This window comes from Salvia miltiorrhiza, chromosome 1 (assembly GCF_028751815.1).
Source record: "Salvia miltiorrhiza cultivar Shanhuang (shh) chromosome 1, IMPLAD_Smil_shh, whole genome shotgun sequence".
Taxonomy (NCBI): domain Eukaryota; kingdom Viridiplantae; phylum Streptophyta; class Magnoliopsida; order Lamiales; family Lamiaceae; genus Salvia; species Salvia miltiorrhiza.
Window position 1 is genome coordinate 40,756,573 of NC_080387.1, and position 19,795 is coordinate 40,776,367.

A 19,795-nucleotide genomic window follows, 5' to 3' on the forward strand; every position below is an offset into this window, starting at 1 on the left:
GAGAAGAAAGTCGTGTAAGAAAGGAAGATAGGTCTCTAAACTAAACTATCTCCTTTAATGATTTTAGGGTTCTAGCATCCATATTAATCTTGTTTCGTCTCGTTCAAAAACCTTAAACTCAAAACATTTATCACATAACTAACATTTAGGTTCGAACTATTTATTCGAACATCAACATGCGCATTAATCATAACTCGTTCTATTTATGTCATCAAGTCAAATATTCTGTCATCTTAAAAACAAATCCTATAATATCACATAGATAAATTATATCATCATAGATCATGCTTTCTCATATTTAAAATCATTTAATCATTTTCAAATAATCCATATTAATAAGTCATTTGAAAAGAATTAATTTAAATAAGAGTTTAACTCAAAATATTTTACTTTAAAATCCATTTATAAATACTTGAAATAAAGAACTCCATTTAAATAATTAATTTAAAGGTCAATATATAATTAAATTAATCAAGCTCAATTTAAATTAATAATTAAGAGCTCAAATAATTTAAATAGATATAAGCCCAAATTAATTAGATAAATTAAGTCTATCATATATATATATTTTTTTTTAATCAAGGCCCAAACATTTAAAAATTAACAAATGCCCAAAACTTTTAAATGAAATAAGCCCATTATAAATAAATAGAACATGGCCCTATAAAAACAAGCCCAACTACTTATTAAAAACGGCCCAAAACCCGGCCCAAAACCCGGCCCAACCTCAAACACCCTAACCCAAACCCTTCTTCTTTTCTTCCCCCTTCTTCTACCTAAGCTGCGCCCCTCCCCCTTCATTCTCGTCTCTCTCTCTTCTCCCACTCTCGGCGCCTCTGCGCTCTCTCCGCCGCCGCCGCCGTTCAATGGCGCCATCGCCGCCGACGAGCGGCGCTCTGCTCTCCCTCGGCATCTCTCCTCTTCCTCTCGGTTCTCTCCCTCTCTCTCAGTTCTCACTGACTCACACACACACGCACGCAGACACGGCGTAAGCCGCGCCGCCGCGTCGTCTTCTTCCCCGGCGAGGACAGCACCGGTCAGCCATCTCCCTTCTCTCGACTCCGGCAGCAGTAGCAGCAGCTGTTAATGAAGCCAGCCACCGCCGAAGCCCTGAATCACCGACTCCCTCGAATCCGGCGACCACAGGACAGCCATGGCCGCCGCCCTTCCTCCCTCCGATTTCCGGCGAAGCCGCAGCCGCAGCCGCCGACAACCCAGGTAAAACCCTATCTTCTACCATTTTCCCCTTTTCTAAATTAAAAATCTGAAAACCCCTCTCCTCTTTTCCTCTATGGCAGAACGGAAACCACCCTGTGGCTCCGCCGCCGTCCGTCGACCACCGGCAGCCACCGCGGCTGCCGTCTCCCTCGGATCTCACACAAAACAGGGGCTCACCCCAGATTTCATTCAAACACTTAGCATAGGGTTTTTGTGCAAAAACATATACTGCAAAGTCATACACTGTAAATATGAAATTATAAATATCATGTACTGTAATGCTTATAAAATCTGAAATTCTTTTCTTGCAATAAAACACTCAGTGTAGAAATTTCAGTTCATATGTACATATGTAAACTTGTTGTGAAACATTAAACAGGCGTGTATGAATTGGTGATTCCCTGTAAAAGTGAAATAGGGAAAACCTTGGATTGGTGGTGAATGTTGCTTGTCTCTGCAGATTTGGTATATCACATAAGTTAGAATTGTTGTGAAGAAGAATTGAATGGGATGAATTATCTTGCTCTATTACCTTGTAATTTGTTGGGGTGAAACTTGCTGCAGAGGTGGGAATGGGTGAAAAATGGTGTAGGTTATAAAAGAAAAATGGGGTGGCTTGGATGGATGAGAATCGTGGACTTCTTCAGCATGCTTAGCATGACTGTGGAATTTCTTCAGCATGCTTAGCATGATTGTGGAAATTCTTCAGCATGCTTAGTATGAATGTGGAATTTCTTCAGTATGCTTAGTATGGTTCCATCTTACTCATCAAAATGTCTAAGAGATTAATACATTAATCATATGGTTTCAAACTCATTTAAATACATTGACACATACAAGACTAATTCTTATTTGAAGTATAAAATCCATTTGGGCTTGCCTCTAACATAAATTAAATAACTCATGGGCTCACTTTAACAATCAATTAAAAGATCTATATTTAACACTTCAATGTTAAATCCTCGGTAATAGATTAATGGACTCAAAATATATTTTGAGTGCATCATCCATTGAAAATAAAAATAAAAATAAATCATCACGTATATAAATCATCAAATTCATATAAGTTCGTATTTTATTAATGGATGCTGAACCCTAATTATCAAAATAAATCTTTAATCAGTCATTAGAAGATTTTAAATCCTCAATTAAAAGTCGGGTCATTACAACTATTAACCCTAAAATTTATAATAAATAAATTCTCCTATTAATAAAACATATTCAGGGCATCACATTCATCTTCAATCCTAAATGACACTTTCTTCATTCTTCATATTCTTAGTTATATTAAATTATGTATTTCGCCTTGAAAACATATTAAATTAACTTTAAAAAAGGATGTTTATAAAATTTATTTTAAATACTTCATCTATCTCACAAAAATATGATGTTTTTTTTTTATCATTTTGGGTCGTTTTCACAAAAACATTAATATTTTTATTTTTGTACACTATCATACCACAATCATTTTACTTTTTATATATATTTTAGATAAAGTGGATCCCATTTTTCACTCACAATACACTTTTATCTAACATTTCTTAAAACATGTGCACTTACAAATGTTCATGTTTTTGTGAGACCAATGGCGTAATTAAATTCTTATATTGAATTTATATTAAACTTCGCAATTTTGGTGGACAACTATTGATTTTCACTATTATTAATATATATTTCGCATTATTAACACTCTATATTTTATAGTTTTAAAATTTTAAAATATTTTAGAACTATTTTATCATATTTATATAAAATACAACTGAGATTTAAATTCACATTTCTTAAATAGTTAAAATATTGTAAGAATAATAGTTATTTCATTGCAAAAAAATTGTACTAATGTGTTTTAAAGTTTAAAACTTTACATAGTACATACTAATATATCTAGTTACGTGTGTGTATATTGGGGCAATACAAAAAAATATAGTAATAAGAAATACTTCTTTTGTTCACAAAAAAAAAAGTGTTAATAGGTAAAAATGCCCACTTCCTCAAGTTTTTTTGTAAAAATGCCTTAAGTTATCATAAAAGCATTTTATGCTCTAATTATGTGAAGTACCTATTTTACCCTTTGATGTTGATGGGTGTGCTTGGTTTTTTGTGAAAGTCTTATACATTTGACCGATTTGACAGCTATCAGTCATAAAAGTCAACGATTTGACAGCTATCAGTCAAGAGTACATATGACCGGTGAGTGGCAGATCATGTGTCCGGCCGATAAAATGATGTGTCCGCCCGGGCGGACACATGATCTAGCCACCCACCGGTCATATGACTCTTGACTGATAGCTGTCAAATCGTTGACTTTTATGATTGATAGCTGTCAAATTGGTCAAATGTGTAAGACTTTCACAGAAAACCAAACAAACCCATCAAATCAAAAGGTATTTAAAGAATAGGGCATAGAATGTTTTGTATAATAAGAGATAACATTTTTACAAAAAAAGAAAAGGAAGTGGACATTTTAAATTTTTACTCAAAAAAAAATATTATTTTGAGCGTCCACAAAAATTAATCACTTTTAATTTTTGGACATTTTTTTATCACACGGTGAATCACTTTTTCATTCATAATACAATCAGTTATTTTTATTAACACTAATAGGTAAGTGATGTATTTTCTCTACTTATAATATATTTAAATATTTTTATTAAATCTTGGATCCTCCTCTTTTATGATTATTTTTCATGGACGGAGAGAGGATCGATATGATTTGGAATAAGATGAATTGGATAATATTTTAAAAAAGATGCAACAAGCTGGTGTCATACACATTCGAAAATAAATAAATAAATAAAGAAAGGATATGGTGTTCCCAATTCCCATTATATTCATTAATTTTGGGCATGACAAAATATGATGAAACTAAAAACACGTAATTAAATTTATTGTTGTTTATAAGTTACTCTTTCCGTTTCACTCTAATAAGTTAAATTCTTTTGACACAAAAATTAAGAAATTTATTTTTTATGAGGAATATGATGTGGTTAATATCAATTAAATATAATTTTTTTCACTCAAAATAAAAAACAAGTCTATTTAATGGAATATTTCAAACTGAAACACGAGGCTATTAAAGTGTGACGAAGATAGTATTATTTATAGAAATGAAAAAGGTAAGTTAAGGAAAATACTAATTAGAGTACTAAATTTGACTAGTATTTTCTATATGTGTATTTTATTGATGCATGAATTTGTATTATTTTTTTCACATTGCAAATTTAAATTATAATTTAATTTTTTATTTTGTACTTCTTCCGTACTTCCATTATAACTGTCTTATAATTAAAAAAATTAACTAATGAGCCACTAATGTATGAATTATTTGCATTGATATAAATCTTATGGAAATAATTTTAAAATATGTGCTGAAGACTACAAAATACAGTGAACAATACTCTCTTCCCGGCGGAACCTGGCTTGATTGCTCCAAATCCATGGAGTTCTTAGATGAATACGAGAGCAAGCCTAGGTTCCTGTTTCAATCCAAAAATCTGCCCGATGACTCCCTTCACCCTTCTTCCTTCTCTCTCTCCTCTCTCCACAAGCCCACCCTTTTCATTTCCCTTTCCCTCTCCCTCCTCCTCTTCTGCCTCGCCCTCATTTACTTCAATTTCGAACCCCTCCAATCACTTCTCTTATGGCTTTCCCTTTCCCTTCTCGTCGGCCCCTTCGCGCCCCCGTCTCTCACCGCCGGCGACATCCGCGTAGGCCTCGGCCCGCCGCTCCAGGAGATCCCCGACGCTCCACTTGAAACAATTGAAAAACCTAGCAGAAAATCGACGAAATCGGTCAGGAAAGCAATCGAAGACGCGGAGGGGGAGGGCAATTCGAATCCGATCGATGCATCTCGTGTTGATTTAACCAAGCAGCGATCTGCCAGACCGATCGAGGCGTCGGTTGAGGCGAAATCGGAGGAGTGGGGCGAGGCTGATGACGAGATGCTGAAGAAGCTGATGGGGAAGCATCCGGTGGGGAAGCCGGGGCGGTGGGAAGCCATAGCTGAGGGGTTCAAGGGGAAGCACAAGGTGGAGACTGTGATCGCCAAGGCGAAACACGTTGGAGATAAGAAGGGCGGCGATCAGGATTCGTACAGCAAGTTTCTCAAGGATAGGGAGAAGAGGCATGTTGATGAGGAAGGGAGGAAGGAGAGTGGGAGTGGATGGACTGCGGCGGAGGATGTGGCGTTGCTGAATGCGTTGAAGGCGTTTCCCAAGGAGGTTGCGATGCGGTGGGAGAAGGTTGCGGCTTCTGTTCCTGGGAAAACCAAGGCGGCGTGTGTTGCCAGAATGGCCGAGCTCAAGAAGGATTTTCGAAGTTCCAAGGCTTCCGCCTCTGCCCAGCTTTCTTAGGTAAACCAATTCTACTATTCTATTTTGAGAATTAAACCTAAATAGATACAAATAGTATAGGCTAATCTATTGTTTACTAAAATTGATTGCCACTTTGAGATATCTTAGGCCCTTGATAATTTATATCATTTGAGCTAATTTTGCTTGATTCATATCTCAATCATGAAAAGTAAACACCCCTACAGAGTTTAGAGTGGGCGATTTGATTTGTCCTTCACTTGCTCCTTAATGAATCAAAGTAAATATAGGATATTAATTAACTGTATCATATCCAGCTTATCTATCCACTAAATTCTAAAACATAAACCTTGATGTAACAAACTCAGAGGTGTTTCGATGTATTTGAAAATTTCTGAATTTGCTTTCTTATAAACTTTGATTTTTTGGATTCCATTGTGTTGAATAGAGTTGTTTGATTCATTAATTTTAGCAAAAATGCTATAGTGGATGAAACAGTAGGAACACTCATGAGTCATAACCGATATAAAAAGAACTTGAAATCATGACCGGGATTGAAACTTTAAACCCTGTTGGCATAGCCAACAAAGAAAATGTTGAATGTTGTCCTAATGAAGTACAAGGTAACTCTCATATTCTAAAATGTTGTCCTTCGCATTTTGTTCAGTTTGATTGTTTTAGTGGCATAGGTGTGGATGTTATAAAGTTATTCTTTCAGAAGTGAACTATTTGTGAGAACTTGTTTCATTTTGCCATAGATCTCTCTTCTCTATCTTGAACCATAAGATGCTTCTTGGTTCTAGTCTGCACTAGTGTGTTAGCTAATTCTCTAGGGTTGAAAGACAATTGGGGCTTTTAAAGTATACAAAGTAGCTTGCACTTGATTATTTCTGGCAATGCTGTAGGATGAAGATTAAAGTTTGGATTCGAAAAACAATATGAATCATATGTGAAACTTCTAATCTGTGGCATTCTGCAACATTTGTGCTCTTACAGGAATTTGAATTTGTACGAGCTTTCAAACATGAAATCTGTTTTTCATTTTGTAGGATTCGTTGATTCTGCATTTTGGATTTGTTGTGTGTTTCATTTTTTACTGTGAGGACTTATGGAACTTTTATTGCGATCTTATATCTAGGCCAGACCTCAATGACGACAGTTTGTCGTAAAGCTGCTACTCGCCTCGGTGCCCTTTTTGTTGGATGAAGAACATACATTTAGTCAGCATTGGTAAGAATGTTGGAGATGTAGAGATGAGCAGAGTTAGAAATGTTACACATTATCAAACGCCAAAAGCGTCTGGTTCGTTTCTTATCACATGACAAGTATGAATTGTGGTAATCAGCTTCAAGACCTTCTCAAAGTAATTTAATGATTTTATCTGGTTTCTTATACCATTTCTGAGATAGAGGAATTTTCTTTTATGAAATAGTCCATTTATAACGTAACAACCCAAAATGGCAAAAAGGCCATGTTAATATAGAATGTTTAGATGTAAAAAATGATAACCATTTAATAAAAATATATGCATTTTTATATATCTAAGAATTGTTATGTTTATCGATATTGAAATATCACTCATTTATAAGTATATTTGTTTGTTAGAAATATAACATTGTCAAAGAAAATATACTCCCTCCGTCCCGCGAAGCATGACACGTTTGAGTTCGGCACGGGAATTAAGGAATTGTAGATTAGTGTTTTAAGTGTGTAATTAATAAAGTATAAAATTGATAAAGTAGAAGAGAGAAGGTAATAAAAGTGATAAAGGAGGTGAGAGAATATAATAAAGGTGATAAAGTAGGAGAGAGAATGTAATAATTATTGACAAAAAAGGAAACGTGTCATGCTTCGTGGGACAACCCAAAATGAAAAGTCTGTCATGCTTCGCGGGACGGAGGGAGTATTAGTTAACTTTTTTTAATAAATTTTTGAATTTGACTAGCCCAATGTGCTAGCTCAAAACCCAAGCTTCTAAAGTTCAAAATTAAAAATTTCTAACCTTAATATTTTTCAACACAATTAGTTCATATTCAAATAATTTGACAACTCGATAAAATTGGCGTGAAATACGATAGGTTGGCTCGATTGACATACCTACACTACTATCATCAAATAGTCTACTCACCAGATTTGACCGACAGAAGGTTCATTTAATCACACAAAAAGTATAAACCCGAAAAAAAATTAGTTCCAAGAAGTCACGCTTAAACGAAGAGCATACATATGAATCAACATAATTTAGATGAGTGTAATATGCACATAACGTAAAAACACGACGACTGTGTGTTGGTCTAATGACAAGTAGTTAATGTCTGAGGTCAAATATTTTAGATTCAAGTCCACCGTCAAACAACACACACACCCCAAAAAAAAAAAAACACGAGGGTTAAGTTGTTGATGCACGTTCCCTCAAAAAACATTTACTGATTTACGAAAGAGAATCGTCCAAACTGATTATATGCAAACTATCGTACTTACAAGAGGGAGCCATTGTAATGAAATATCCATCAATCTCCTGCACATGGAAAAATGCAGATATTATACAACCTACAAGGCTACAATTTATGTAATACAAGTAATCCTGCTGCAACTTTCATAACATTAACAAGCAAATGGCGTAGCTTTAACTTACACCAAATCCCACAAACATTTGACAGGAACTTCAATGTGGGGACGGGTTGAGGATTTTTGCAACTGTTTGCTGCATAAAATCATGTAAGGAGACTGATAAAATTGGGCTTGTGATGCCCTCAAAACTGCCCAAGTCGAATGTCCCTGTCAAGGCGATCCGCATTGAGAGTTCCAGGAAGTTCTCTGAAATCTTCATTGAATATTGAATATGCACTGCATAAAAGCAGCAGCAAGGTTGATGAAGCAGCAAAAGAACCATTGATTTGCAATAAGCGCATGACCGTTTCACAACAACTTAAATCAATTTCCATTTTAGAGATGTCTTGTCATAAGGGAGGGAAAATATATGGTCAGGATTACATATGAAGTGAATATTAGCATTATAATAAAAAACCTTCTTCCATTTTTCAGAGAGAACTTTTTTCACATGTCCAAATATTGTGAACTGCTGTAAAAGAGACTGGAATTATAGCATCAATAAAAATTCAAACCATTTCAAAAATTGTCGTAATGTTAAGCATATTCACAAACATGTGCCAACATTTGAAAGGCAGCATTTTGGAACCTAATGTTTAAATAATGTCTGAAAATGTCCCAAACCGCAGTTTTTGGTATCTAATCTACGAGTCACAATGAAGGCTGGTATGGATTTGTCCATATGCCATCTCACTTAAAACGACAATGTTTTATTCACACCCACAAAAAAGTTGTAAAATTCCACCTCAACAAAATGCGACATCGTTCTGTTTCTTCAAGAAAACAATTGGGACAGACGCCAATTTCTACCCCCAAATCATGGTCATCCCCCTCTCAACTAGGATAATTTTTCCCCTAAATGACTCAAACTCTAGTAGCCAAATAAGAAATTGAACTAGGGCTCCAGAAACAAAAGCCTGGTCAATCCTTTTATCCTAATTCTAAATAACTTAATCAATTAATTAAGTAGCAGCATCAGGAATGATCTGTCATAGGACACTGTCCAGATTGAAAAGGGGATGAGACCATTTACACATGTGAATTTGATTCCGTTTTATTCTTGAAGAAACAGAACAACGTCGTCCCATTTTGTTGAGGTAGAACTTCATAAAAAAATTGATATCGAATAAACAATGTTGTTTTAAGCAAGTGGAGCAAGGTGGCAAGTAGACAAATCCCACATTAGTCATTAGCCTCCGGTGTGTGACATGTAGATGTTCTAATACCGGAAAATGGGGTTTGGGACAATGTTAAAACATTAGGTATCAAAATGATATACTATTGAAACATTGGAACATTTTTATGGATACTCTTAACGTTGGGACAATATCTAATATTTTCCCTTATTATTTTTACCCTTAAATAGGCAACCTCCTACAAAACACTTTGCAGCACATTTCCATTGATTACAAAAAAAATTATGAATACTGTTACCGCAATTGGGAATCAAAAGGAATAGTAGCTTTGCAACTTAAGAAATTTCCTGGCTCAAGCACGTACCTTACATCACCAGGTTGTCGATGCCCAAGATTGTAGAATATGATAAAAAAGCCGGTTGCAAGTATCTGGCAATAATGGTAAAATATGTTGAGATCCTCAAGGAGGTTAAAAAAATTAAATCAACATATAAAAAGGTAAGCTCTTGTCTATTGTTGTCTTGCCTATAGACAATGGTTTATTTCAAGCCTTTCTAAAATTTCACTTCTGTAAAAAATTGCAGTTAATGCCTTGTCATATTATCACGAGTGGTATATGCCAATGTTCTAACAAAGGCTAGTCCTACTTGGCAATAGAGAACCACAAATCTTTAATAATTGAGAAAAAATATATATATATATATCCAGCTTGCGAAGTAAAGTTTTAACTTCTAAGGAAAGCTCCACGCAGCCATTTACAAATATGACATTCAATAATCTTCATTATGGCATGCTTTGCCATCAAAAATCAAAGGCGAGGGAATGCATGAAAAAAGGCCCAGATAAGATGTTTGAAGCAAGGTTTTTCTATCTCTCCGGTATTTCTAATAATGTGGCTAACAGTCATTATTTGGTCAAAACACACTTTACGATTTCAATATCTTTATTACGTACACTTAGGGCGTGTTTGATATTGGCTAATACACTGTATTAGCTAATTTAGTACAGATCAATCTAGTGTTTGGTATTATTTAGTAATAATGCGGATGACCCGGTTTAATCCCACGACCCAGTATTATTAATCTAGATTTCTTAGGATTAATAATACTACCTTCCCCCTAGGATTAACTTAAACCAGGTTATTCTGTATTTAGCCATGATAGCAAATATCAACTCAGTATTAATAATTTGTCATTTTCCACGCTCATTATCCTGGTTACAAATTACCCTACATAATCCTTTACTGAAAACCAAACGAGCCCTTAGAAGCATAATCAACTAAAAATTTGGAATTGTGAGCAAGATTTACTGCACCTATTCCGCAAAGAGCATGAGCAATCTATTGTCAAATTGGATAAGACTTTATAAACCCTTTGCAGAATGAGGCAGCCAGGACAGCAACAAATGCAGGATCCAAAAGAACAGTAGGACTCACATATAAAGGTCCAATACCCAATCTATGTGCAACAGGTGCCAGGATGAACCATATTAAAATGGCTGCCCACGTCTTCGTTCTGAGGGAGAAAATTGCCATCAACAGCATATCTACAACAGCAACAAGACCACTTATAACGTTCCTGTACTTTTATAAAAATGAATGGTGAAACTAAGCCTCACCAGGAAGCTTGAATTTGTCACGTAATGTGAAAAACAGTCTCCTCTTCCACCTGCTGGTTGATTCTGGAAGCTGAAATTTCTATATAAATAAAGGATAAAAATCAGAATCCTGGAAGAGTTACAAAGAAAATAGAGATTTCAGAATTCACTTGAAACTGACTAGATCTTCTCCATCATCCTCGTCAAAACTGTCTTGGATATGCTTAGCAGGTGGCTTTGGTTTGATAGCAACAGTCACAGTTTCTAGAAATAATATATTTTGACACTTGTTAGATAGAGAAAGATTATTACAAGGACATGAATTTTGCATATCCTCATAAACAAGAAAATCTAGATAAAACTACAGCTACCAACAACCATTTGATACAATTGGTAAGTTTCCCTAGGCTTCTTGATAAAAATTCTGGAGATGAGAAATTTTCATCTTTCCACAACCCTTCTCCAGTTTTCCTTTTGTTATATATTTACATCCTTGTCAAGACCAGAAAAACAGCATATTATACATGCATGCATGCATGCATACATACATTAAATAAACATGATTAAATAATAAGAAGTCTTCGGCAAATTGGTATGAGTTTGATCTGGACATTTTTTCCAGTTACATGGATCGCATAATTATTTCCCAACAGTTCACAATACATATTTCCATTATCCACACCATTCCCAAACTACATTTACTTCTCAGCACCCAAAATAATAATTGAATTTTATGGTGGAATTGATTGTGCAAGTAAAATTCATGCTTCATGCGATATAATCTAACCATTTAGAGCAGAATATAATACCATAATGCCAAATAATACGCAGACATTCCTCAACTATCACATTAAGGTTTAGAATAAATCTAGCCGTTTCACTAGAACTAACATAGACAAAATGCCAAATAATTTTGATTAGTTTTTATTTAGTATTATCAACTGGATGACATTAAACAATTATTATGGATAGGCTCTGCACAAGCTATATTCTTTTTTGCATTAGAAAGTTTTTAAATAAATACTATTATAATGTTAGCATAACTTATTTCCATACAATGTTAAATTGAGTAAAATTCACATTTTAAAATTTAATTATGTTGAGTATTAGTTAAGAATCTAGAAGAAAATATCATGGGCTATAAAACAATGTACAAGTATCCTTGCATATTTACACTGAAATATAATAAAACAAAGAACAACATCTATGAATTGTTTTCTGGTACAATAAAATCTAGAAATTTTCAAATTTTTCATAAAGCCTTATAAATTTAAGAATAATGTAGTACCATACATGCAATACAAAACAACCATGCTTCTGATCATCACTGGAGGAAACACATGAGCCAGTTCAGAAACAACTAGATTGAAAGACAGTTCATGTACCTCGCTCGTGGAGTTGGACCAATGAGTCTTCACCATTTGTACTATCATGCAACACATTTCCGCGGAAAACAAGTGTCATATTCTCCAGGGGCAAGTGAGTAGTTCCAGAAATCAGTTTCCTCAACTCTTTAACCTATTTGTCAGCAAAAATAAAATATAAAATAATATCTCTCATAAGTTATATGATATTTTCTGTTCCGTAACTAAAATATGCAAGTGAGGGGTGGGGGGTGGGGGCAGGGGCAAGACGGGGCCTGACATTTCGGAGGCCCTAGGCGAAAATGAAAAAAATGGCTCCTTAAGAAATAAAGCTTTGATATTTGTGTTGTCATCAACTAGAGATGGCGCATAATCGCCTTCCACGCTTGTGTGGCTACATAATTTTAATCTATTAAGTGCAATAAACCAAAAACAATGATCAAATAAATAATTGAAAGAATTTAGATTTTCTAGCATTTTAAGAAGCAAAATTATCAATAACATCAAGTATTTTCAATACCTCATTTTGTGTTGATTAATGATGAAGAGCAAACTGATACCTTGAGAATTATACTGCAGTGCAGTGCATAAGTTCATTGCCATTGCTAGGCATCTTTTTGTCGTAGTCCATAGTAATCATTTGTATGTTACCAGTTGAAGAATTATAGGCAACGACAAGGGTCATAAAGTTTCTCATCTCTAATAGGTTTTTCAAATTCTATCATCCCGTTTACCCCTTGCCCTCCAACAAAGGATATTAGCAAAAACAAAATCTAATGAAAAAATATTTAATCTGAAGTGCCACGCTACTGTCCATGTTCCCCCCCAAAAAAAGTAGAGCAGGTTTTCACTGAAAAAATAGAAGACGTTGATAGGGAAGAAATTAACTTAAAACGGTAAAAGTCCAAATTATGGAAAGCAGAAGCGGAGGAGAGAAAATAGAGCATCGAAAATAAACATAGTAGGGAGAAAAGATAGAAGTAGATACTTTGAGCGTAGAGGGGAGGGTGAGGCGGGAGCGAGGTGAAGGGCCGATGGTTCGCAGAGTGATGTCAACCATTTTTTCATCTTCTTCGATGAGATCCGCCATTACTGCAATCAATTGTTGTACCTCAATGCTACAAATCAGACAGATGCTACAATCAGGAGTTGGTGGTATTATTCGATTTGGCCTTGGCCTTCGAACTGGGGAGAATTTTGGAGAGGCCTTTTGATCAGACAGCCACCAGTAAATTTCAAAGGAATTATCCAACTTCCCAATTCCCGTTAAATTCGAAACAAAAAAAATGTTTAGTATATAATTTTAAGAAAAAAATTATTGAGTGTATTAATTGTAGAAAAAAGTTACTCCCTTCCTCTCGCGCAAAGTGGTGCGTTTCTTTTGAGCACGGAATTTAAAGAGTTGTAGATGAGTGTTTTAAGTATGTAGGAAATAAAAGGTAATAAAGTGATAAAGTAGGAGATAGAATGTGATACACCCCAACCATTGGATCTTGAGAAATTTCCATGTGCACTTGAGATACATCTTCCACCGTTGAGTAGCTAGATTGACGAGCAACCATTTTATGAAAGATAGTAATGTGTATTTGAATAAGATAAAACTAGTGTATAACCCGTCAAAATTCGACGGGTCATTATTTTATAGCATAGTTTATAATAAGTTTTAATGTTAGTTATATTGACGATATATATATTATTATTTTAATTTGCTATTATCTGTAGAAGTTTTTGTGTGACTTATTTTTTTTATATCTTTGTTCTATTTTAGAATTAATATTTAAACAATTATTAGTGTTATATACGACATATAAGGAAGCTAAATCGTACAACATTAGGCAATAACTTAGTTACGAAAAGTAAAGTTAACGGTACTCAACACAACAATTCATTAAACAGGCAATTGGCTAGATCTTCAAAAGCAAGTAATACAACAGTAATTGTCAATTCCTCACTTCAAACCTGAATCTACAGTAACCTTCATAAGCTTTTGCTTGAAGATGAAGTAATTAAATTTTATAAAAATCATATATCTATATTAATAATTTAATTATAATATTTGTATGGATGTGAAATTGTGATTATTAAGTTAAAACTCTAATTGTGATTATTTTTCAAATATAAAATTGTAATCTTCACTATTTAATATCCCATTCATTTAGATTTTTACTATAGCTCATAAAAAATAATGATATCCATATTATATAATTAAAATAAATCAAAGGTTCGACAACTACTTGGATTAGTTAACAAATAATTTAAGAATTTCCAATACTTAACAAAAAGCAAGATATTAAGTTTGAAAGTAACTGTACAGTATATTTATTGAATTTAATATCATGTGTCGAGTCTTTATTTAAGAACATATAAGTATTTTAATCCTTCTAAGATTTATGAATAAAAAATACATAAATATAAAAAAAGACAATACACGCTTGAGGTGGGAAAATTAAAAAGAAAAAAATAAGCATAAAAGACAAAGAAATAAAATGAGAAAGTTATAAAGTTGAGATTCTAATAAAGCTTAAATGACAATTCTTTAATTTATAGGTTGTTAGTAGGTGAATCCATCTACAGTCAGAAATTTATAAATATATATTAACTTCACAAGTATCCATTCACACAATTTATTATATTTAAAGTATACACAAAGAATAAAAAGATAAATATAACTTAGTACTATCATGATGAGATGAAATTCGAGTTGCAATTGATAAAACATTTAGCACAGAGAGATATTCACTACACAATGAAGTACATACCTCAAAATTCATAATTTGATGAACGAAGATGAAATAGAAATTAATATTGATCCGAATGTATGTAATTTGATTGGAGATAAAAGGTAGAATGTTCAAGCCATTATTTATAGTTGAAAAAAATGTATTATGGGCAGTAGCCAAATTGGAGGCTGATTATTAGCTTTTTAAAAGTTAAGATAATCAACAGGAGTAAATTTTGGAACATTAGCTATAACTCAACGGATGTTAATTCCGTATTCTTTTCCTACTTGTTATGATAATCAACAGGAGTAAATTTTGGAACATTAGCTTGTTATGATTAGTTGACTTTTGGAACATACTTTTTTGGATTCATTTTATTTTCAAGCACCTCACGTTTTTTCTTGCCACTTAGTTAGATTCAATTAATTGTTTTTAACTTTTTGATCAAGGAGGTTATTGGCAGCTGGAAAAAAAAATCCCTTGCAAGCATCTTTTCATGGTTTTTTCCTAATTTGCTTTATTGTATATAAAATTAGGCACTTGATTCCTAATTTATATGCTATATGCACTCCTAATATGCACTCCCTGTTATTGGCGGCTGGAAATCACAGCTGCGTTTCCAAATGGCAAGTCTCATTTTACAAAATTAGATTAGTAAATCCCATAAATTATTCACACGCTAATCACAAAATTAGATTAGTAAATCCCATAAATTATTCACACGCTAATCACAATCTAGTCTTTACTCTTTAGTAGGGTTAGAATTCCATATTTTTGTTGTAGAATGGGACATATATATTTTTGTTGTAGAATGGGACATTTATTGTATAATAATTCAAGTAATTGATTCACGTGATACATATAGTGATTTCATTGTTGGGATCAAATATAAAGTTAAATGGATTGTTTTTTAGAAATATAATTATAAAACAAACAGAACTTGTTATGGTTAAGTTTGAAAATAGTCAGCACACAAGTTTCGCTCCCCGAACACGCTCCTCGCATGGACGGGGGCAAAATAGTAAACTCCTATCTAAGAACAAGCACTCTGCGTGGTCAGGGGCAAAAAGGTAGATTCACTGGTGAGGTGGACGATTCCTCTGGCGCAAGCCTTCCATCTGGCAAGGACCTTTCCTCTAACTAAGTATTATTCCTCTGGCAAGTATGATTCCTCTGACGAGTGTGATTCCTCTGGCGAGTGTGATTCCTCTGGCGAGTGTGATTCCTCTGACGAGTATGATTCCTCTGGCGAGTGTGATTCATCTGGCGAGTATGATTCCTCTGATGAAAGCTATCTCGCTGCTCCCCGTGATTCCCCTGGTAAAGTCATTTCTCTGTTCCGCATATATTACTCCTCATCAAGTTGAAAAATTGTTGAATATTTAATTATGAGGAATCACGGGGACTCCCACAATCCTTTATTTCATATTCTTATTTGATTCCCCTGGTAAAGTTTTTTTCAGAGTTTCGAAAATAAATTTTTGTGGTTGAAAACGTCAAGTGAAAATTATATTCTTAAACTCTTATTTTTTGTAATTCTTTTTAAAATGTCAATCATATTATAAAATTGAAGACCCAACAAACAAAACACAAAGTTCAACCAATGGAATCAAACAAAACTTGCTTAGATATTATTCAATTTTGTCTAATAACCTGCTTATATATTTATTCTATTTTGTTAAAAAAATCCATACGCATCACACGCTAATCACAGCTGCATTTCCGAATGGCAAGTATATTTTTCCTATATTATAAAGAATATTTTTTTCTCAAGATCAGCAGCAACGTTTCTCAATCTCAGAGGTGTTTCACTACGATCAGCTCAATGTTCGACTATAAATCATAGTCTCACAGATTTGTTTTATTACATACTTGCTGTTTAATTCATTTCGATATTAACAACCATTGGATTTTCAGAAGAACTTCAGAAACTCGAATTTGAACTGCAAATTCTTAAGTTTTATTAAATTAACTATGCATGAAACCATACTGCACTTATTTAAATAAAACACACGAACAGGAATTGTAATATTTCATAAAAACTAACTAATCTTCACACTCGTCCATCAATTCCGCCTCATCTTCGGATGGATCCTCCTCCGAATCACTTATCTCAATTGGTTCGTAGTTTTCGTCGATAACTTGGACACCCAGATATAGAGCTCTAAATTTGTCCTCCAAGGCGATCTTGAAATGCTCAAAATTAATTTTGTCAATGCGCCCCCGGTCTTTTAACGATCATTTGATTATATATCTCGGTGACAGTGTAGTAAAGATCTTGCGGAACGGAATCAACAACTTTAAGTGCAGCCTCAATATCACTAACCTGTCGTCCGTATTCCATGGTCCTAAGCCATAAAAACAGATACGATCAAGATTCTCTAATATTCCCATTCGGCCGTTCCATTTGCGGTTAAAGAATCTATGTTTGGAGGCCTTGTGCAGTTCTTTCATTGTTGCGTGGATGTCGGCCATTCTAATGAACAGAAACCAATTGTAAGAAAAAATAATCGATGAATTAGTGATAATATGGGGATTCACTTTACTTTATAAAATATAAGTCCAGATCAAATATAAAGATGATGATGATGATGAAGAAAATTTTCAATGTTGAAAAAATGTATCTGAACTGTTATTTATGTAATGATATTGTCAATGATAAACTAAAAGTTGACTGCATTTATTACTATTCTCACCTGCAAACATAAACTAAGTATCTTCAAACTGGTCATGGCCCATAAGATATTCAGATTTTCAACATCGAATATAATAGTTCAAACACAAACATGAATGATTACATATACAAACAGAATCCAATAACACAGAATCCAATAACCTTGCATGATAGAAATAGGAACACAAACACAAACATGAATAGTTCAAACACAGATAGAATAGTTCAAGCATGAATAGTTCAGCCTAGTGCATGATAAATATTTATTGTTATTATTTCGGACGGGAAACCACTTTGATTGCGGTTCAAGTGCGTTCAAGTGCGGTTAAGTCCTTGATTGCTTTATATAATAGAGAAGCATCCAAATGAAAGGAAAACTCCACATATTTTCCAAATGCCCACTACAAAACAGAGTATTGAAATCAGAAAAATGGAGCAAAACCGAGCACATGCGTGATTACCTAGATAATACGAAACAGAGAAAGAGCAGATCCTTCAATCGTCGGCGCCGGTGTCCGCGTCTGTAAATTAATTGGGTACGGGAGGTGTCTGTGGTAGTAATTGTCTGCAAATTCAAAAATTTATATAAAACTCAAGGTGTAGAGCAATATGGGACGGATGAAATCCGCACCTTTCCAAATCGATCACTACCAATTACTTACCCTGATTCATGGATCTACAGCGATGGGGAAGAAACGTTTGCAACCATGGATGAAGCACCTCCCAAATTAGGGCCCTCGAGATTGAAAGAGAGATATACTGAATCTGCCTTCTTTTGCAGCCATGGATGAATCTGTAGTTGTTGAGAAGAAGGGTTTGCAGCCATGGATGACGCACATCCCTAATTTGTGTCATCGAAATTCAAAGACAAAGACTGATTTTGCGCCTACTGTTTGAGAAATTGCCTATGTGAAGATTATGGAAACTGGTGCGGATTTGAAGATAAAGGGATTCCATATCTGAGTGGCTATGAATGGGGGAAACAAATAATCCTTGAATATCCGCTGAAACTTGATATACCTAACTCCCTCGCAACAAATGTGTATTGTGTAAAACAAATGAGCCACCGTTAATATTTTTTTCGTATTTCATGTTATTAATTAATCATTAAAAAAACATTTAAAAATTAAGGTCATGAAAAATAAGTCCCTCAAGCCCTTTTCAAAAAAGAAATATGATTAACGATCTCAACATAAATTAATATTACAAATTTTATTTCCCTAAAAAAACGGAACCCATATAGGAAAAAGGTAGTGAATTATGAGTAGACTTGGAAAACTCGAATGTGCAAATGCTTCTTTCTTTTAGCACCAAATAGTTAATAAATTGATTGTTAATTAATTTAAGTGTATAAATTATCTTCCCTAAAAAAAAGCTTATAAATTATCAAAGTGTTTGGATAATTGAGCTTATAAACTACAAAAAGAATTTTCAGTTAGAGAGTGGTGAAACGGGAAATAATACGGTAGATAAAAGCAGTAAACGACACCGGATTTACGTGGCCATGCACGAGTGCATGCACGGGTATTTATAGAGGAATACAAGCTAAGGATAAGAAAGTAATTTCGCTCCCCCAACACGCTCCTCGCATGGACGGGGGCAAAATAGTAAACTCCTATCTAAGAACATGCACTCCGCGTGGTCAGGGGCAAAAAGGTAGATTCACTGGTGAGGTGGACGATTCCTCTGGTGCAAGCCTTCCCTCTGGCAAGGACCTTTCCTCTGATTAAGTATTATTCCTCTGGCAAGTATGATTCCTCTGAAGAGTATGATTCCTCTGACGAGTGTGATTCCTCTGGCGAGTATGATTCCTCTAGCGAGTGTGATTCCTCTGATGAAAGCTATCTCGCTGCTCCCCGTGATTCCCTTGGCAAAGTCATTCCTCTGTTCCGCATATATTACTCCTCATCAGCTACTCCCCCTAGTCTGGTTGAACCGGGTATTCTTCGTGTTCAACCAGCGAAGTATTGTTAAAGTTAGTGCTGTGCTGTTTTCCTTAATCCCTGCAAATCATGAAGACATAAGAGTTCTAATATTGTAAGAAAGCAAAGATAAGCATTTTCCCCTTGACTTTGGAATTGTAATTCCAAGTTAGATTTCCTTCTTGTGAAATGGCGTGTTTATCCTTTTAATCAAAGTGCTGAAATTTTTCTTTAGAATTTTTGCT

General features: G+C 34.4%; 2 protein-coding genes and 2 long non-coding RNA genes across 6 annotated transcripts; 2 read left to right on the forward strand and 2 right to left on the reverse strand.

Annotated features, from left to right (window-relative positions):
- The first annotated feature begins 620 nt into the window (after positions 1-620).
- LOC131024740 (uncharacterized) lies at positions 621-1,559 on the forward strand. Its single transcript, XR_009101985.1, has 2 exons — positions 621-1,218; positions 1,299-1,559. It is a non-coding gene; the product is annotated as an uncharacterized LOC131024740 (long non-coding RNA).
- A 3,009-nt stretch (positions 1,560-4,568) lies between these two features.
- On the forward strand, positions 4,569-6,920 carry LOC131024747 (transcription factor MAMYB). 2 transcript variants are annotated; one of them, XM_057954295.1, is made up of 2 exons: positions 4,569-5,570; positions 6,672-6,920. In XM_057954295.1, exon 1 carries the CDS (start codon positions 4,656-4,658, stop codon positions 5,568-5,570), a length of 915 nt encoding a protein of 304 aa, XP_057810278.1. In that variant the 5' UTR covers positions 4,569-4,655; the 3' UTR covers positions 6,672-6,920. The 2 variants fall into 2 exon arrangements, with proteins under 2 accessions (XP_057810278.1, XP_057810271.1); XM_057954288.1 differs by having other exon boundaries at positions 4,570-5,570; positions 6,667-6,920.
- An 815-nt stretch (positions 6,921-7,735) lies between these two features.
- On the reverse strand, positions 7,736-13,787 carry LOC131024763 (uncharacterized). 2 transcript variants are annotated; one of them, XR_009101986.1, is made up of 8 exons: positions 13,223-13,787; positions 12,256-12,388; positions 11,052-11,134; positions 10,892-10,970; positions 10,710-10,819; positions 9,639-9,703; positions 8,164-8,375; positions 7,736-8,046 (listed from the first exon to the last, which is right to left on the reverse strand). XR_009101986.1 is itself a non-coding variant. In XM_057954309.1 (7 exons), exons 1-7 carry the CDS (start codon positions 13,322-13,324, stop codon positions 8,282-8,284), a joined length of 666 nt encoding a protein of 221 aa, XP_057810292.1. In that variant the 5' UTR covers positions 13,325-13,503; the 3' UTR covers positions 7,736-8,281. The 2 variants fall into 2 exon arrangements, 1 of the variants encoding a protein (XP_057810292.1); XM_057954309.1 differs by having other exon boundaries at positions 7,736-8,375; positions 13,223-13,503.
- Positions 13,788-16,758: 2,971 nt separating this feature from the next.
- LOC131024777 (uncharacterized) lies at positions 16,759-18,636 on the reverse strand. The gene is made up of 3 exons (XR_009101987.1): positions 18,291-18,636; positions 18,090-18,193; positions 16,759-17,430 (listed from the first exon to the last, which is right to left on the reverse strand). It is a non-coding gene; the product is annotated as an uncharacterized LOC131024777 (long non-coding RNA).
- Between the last annotated feature and the right edge of the window lie 1,159 nt (positions 18,637-19,795).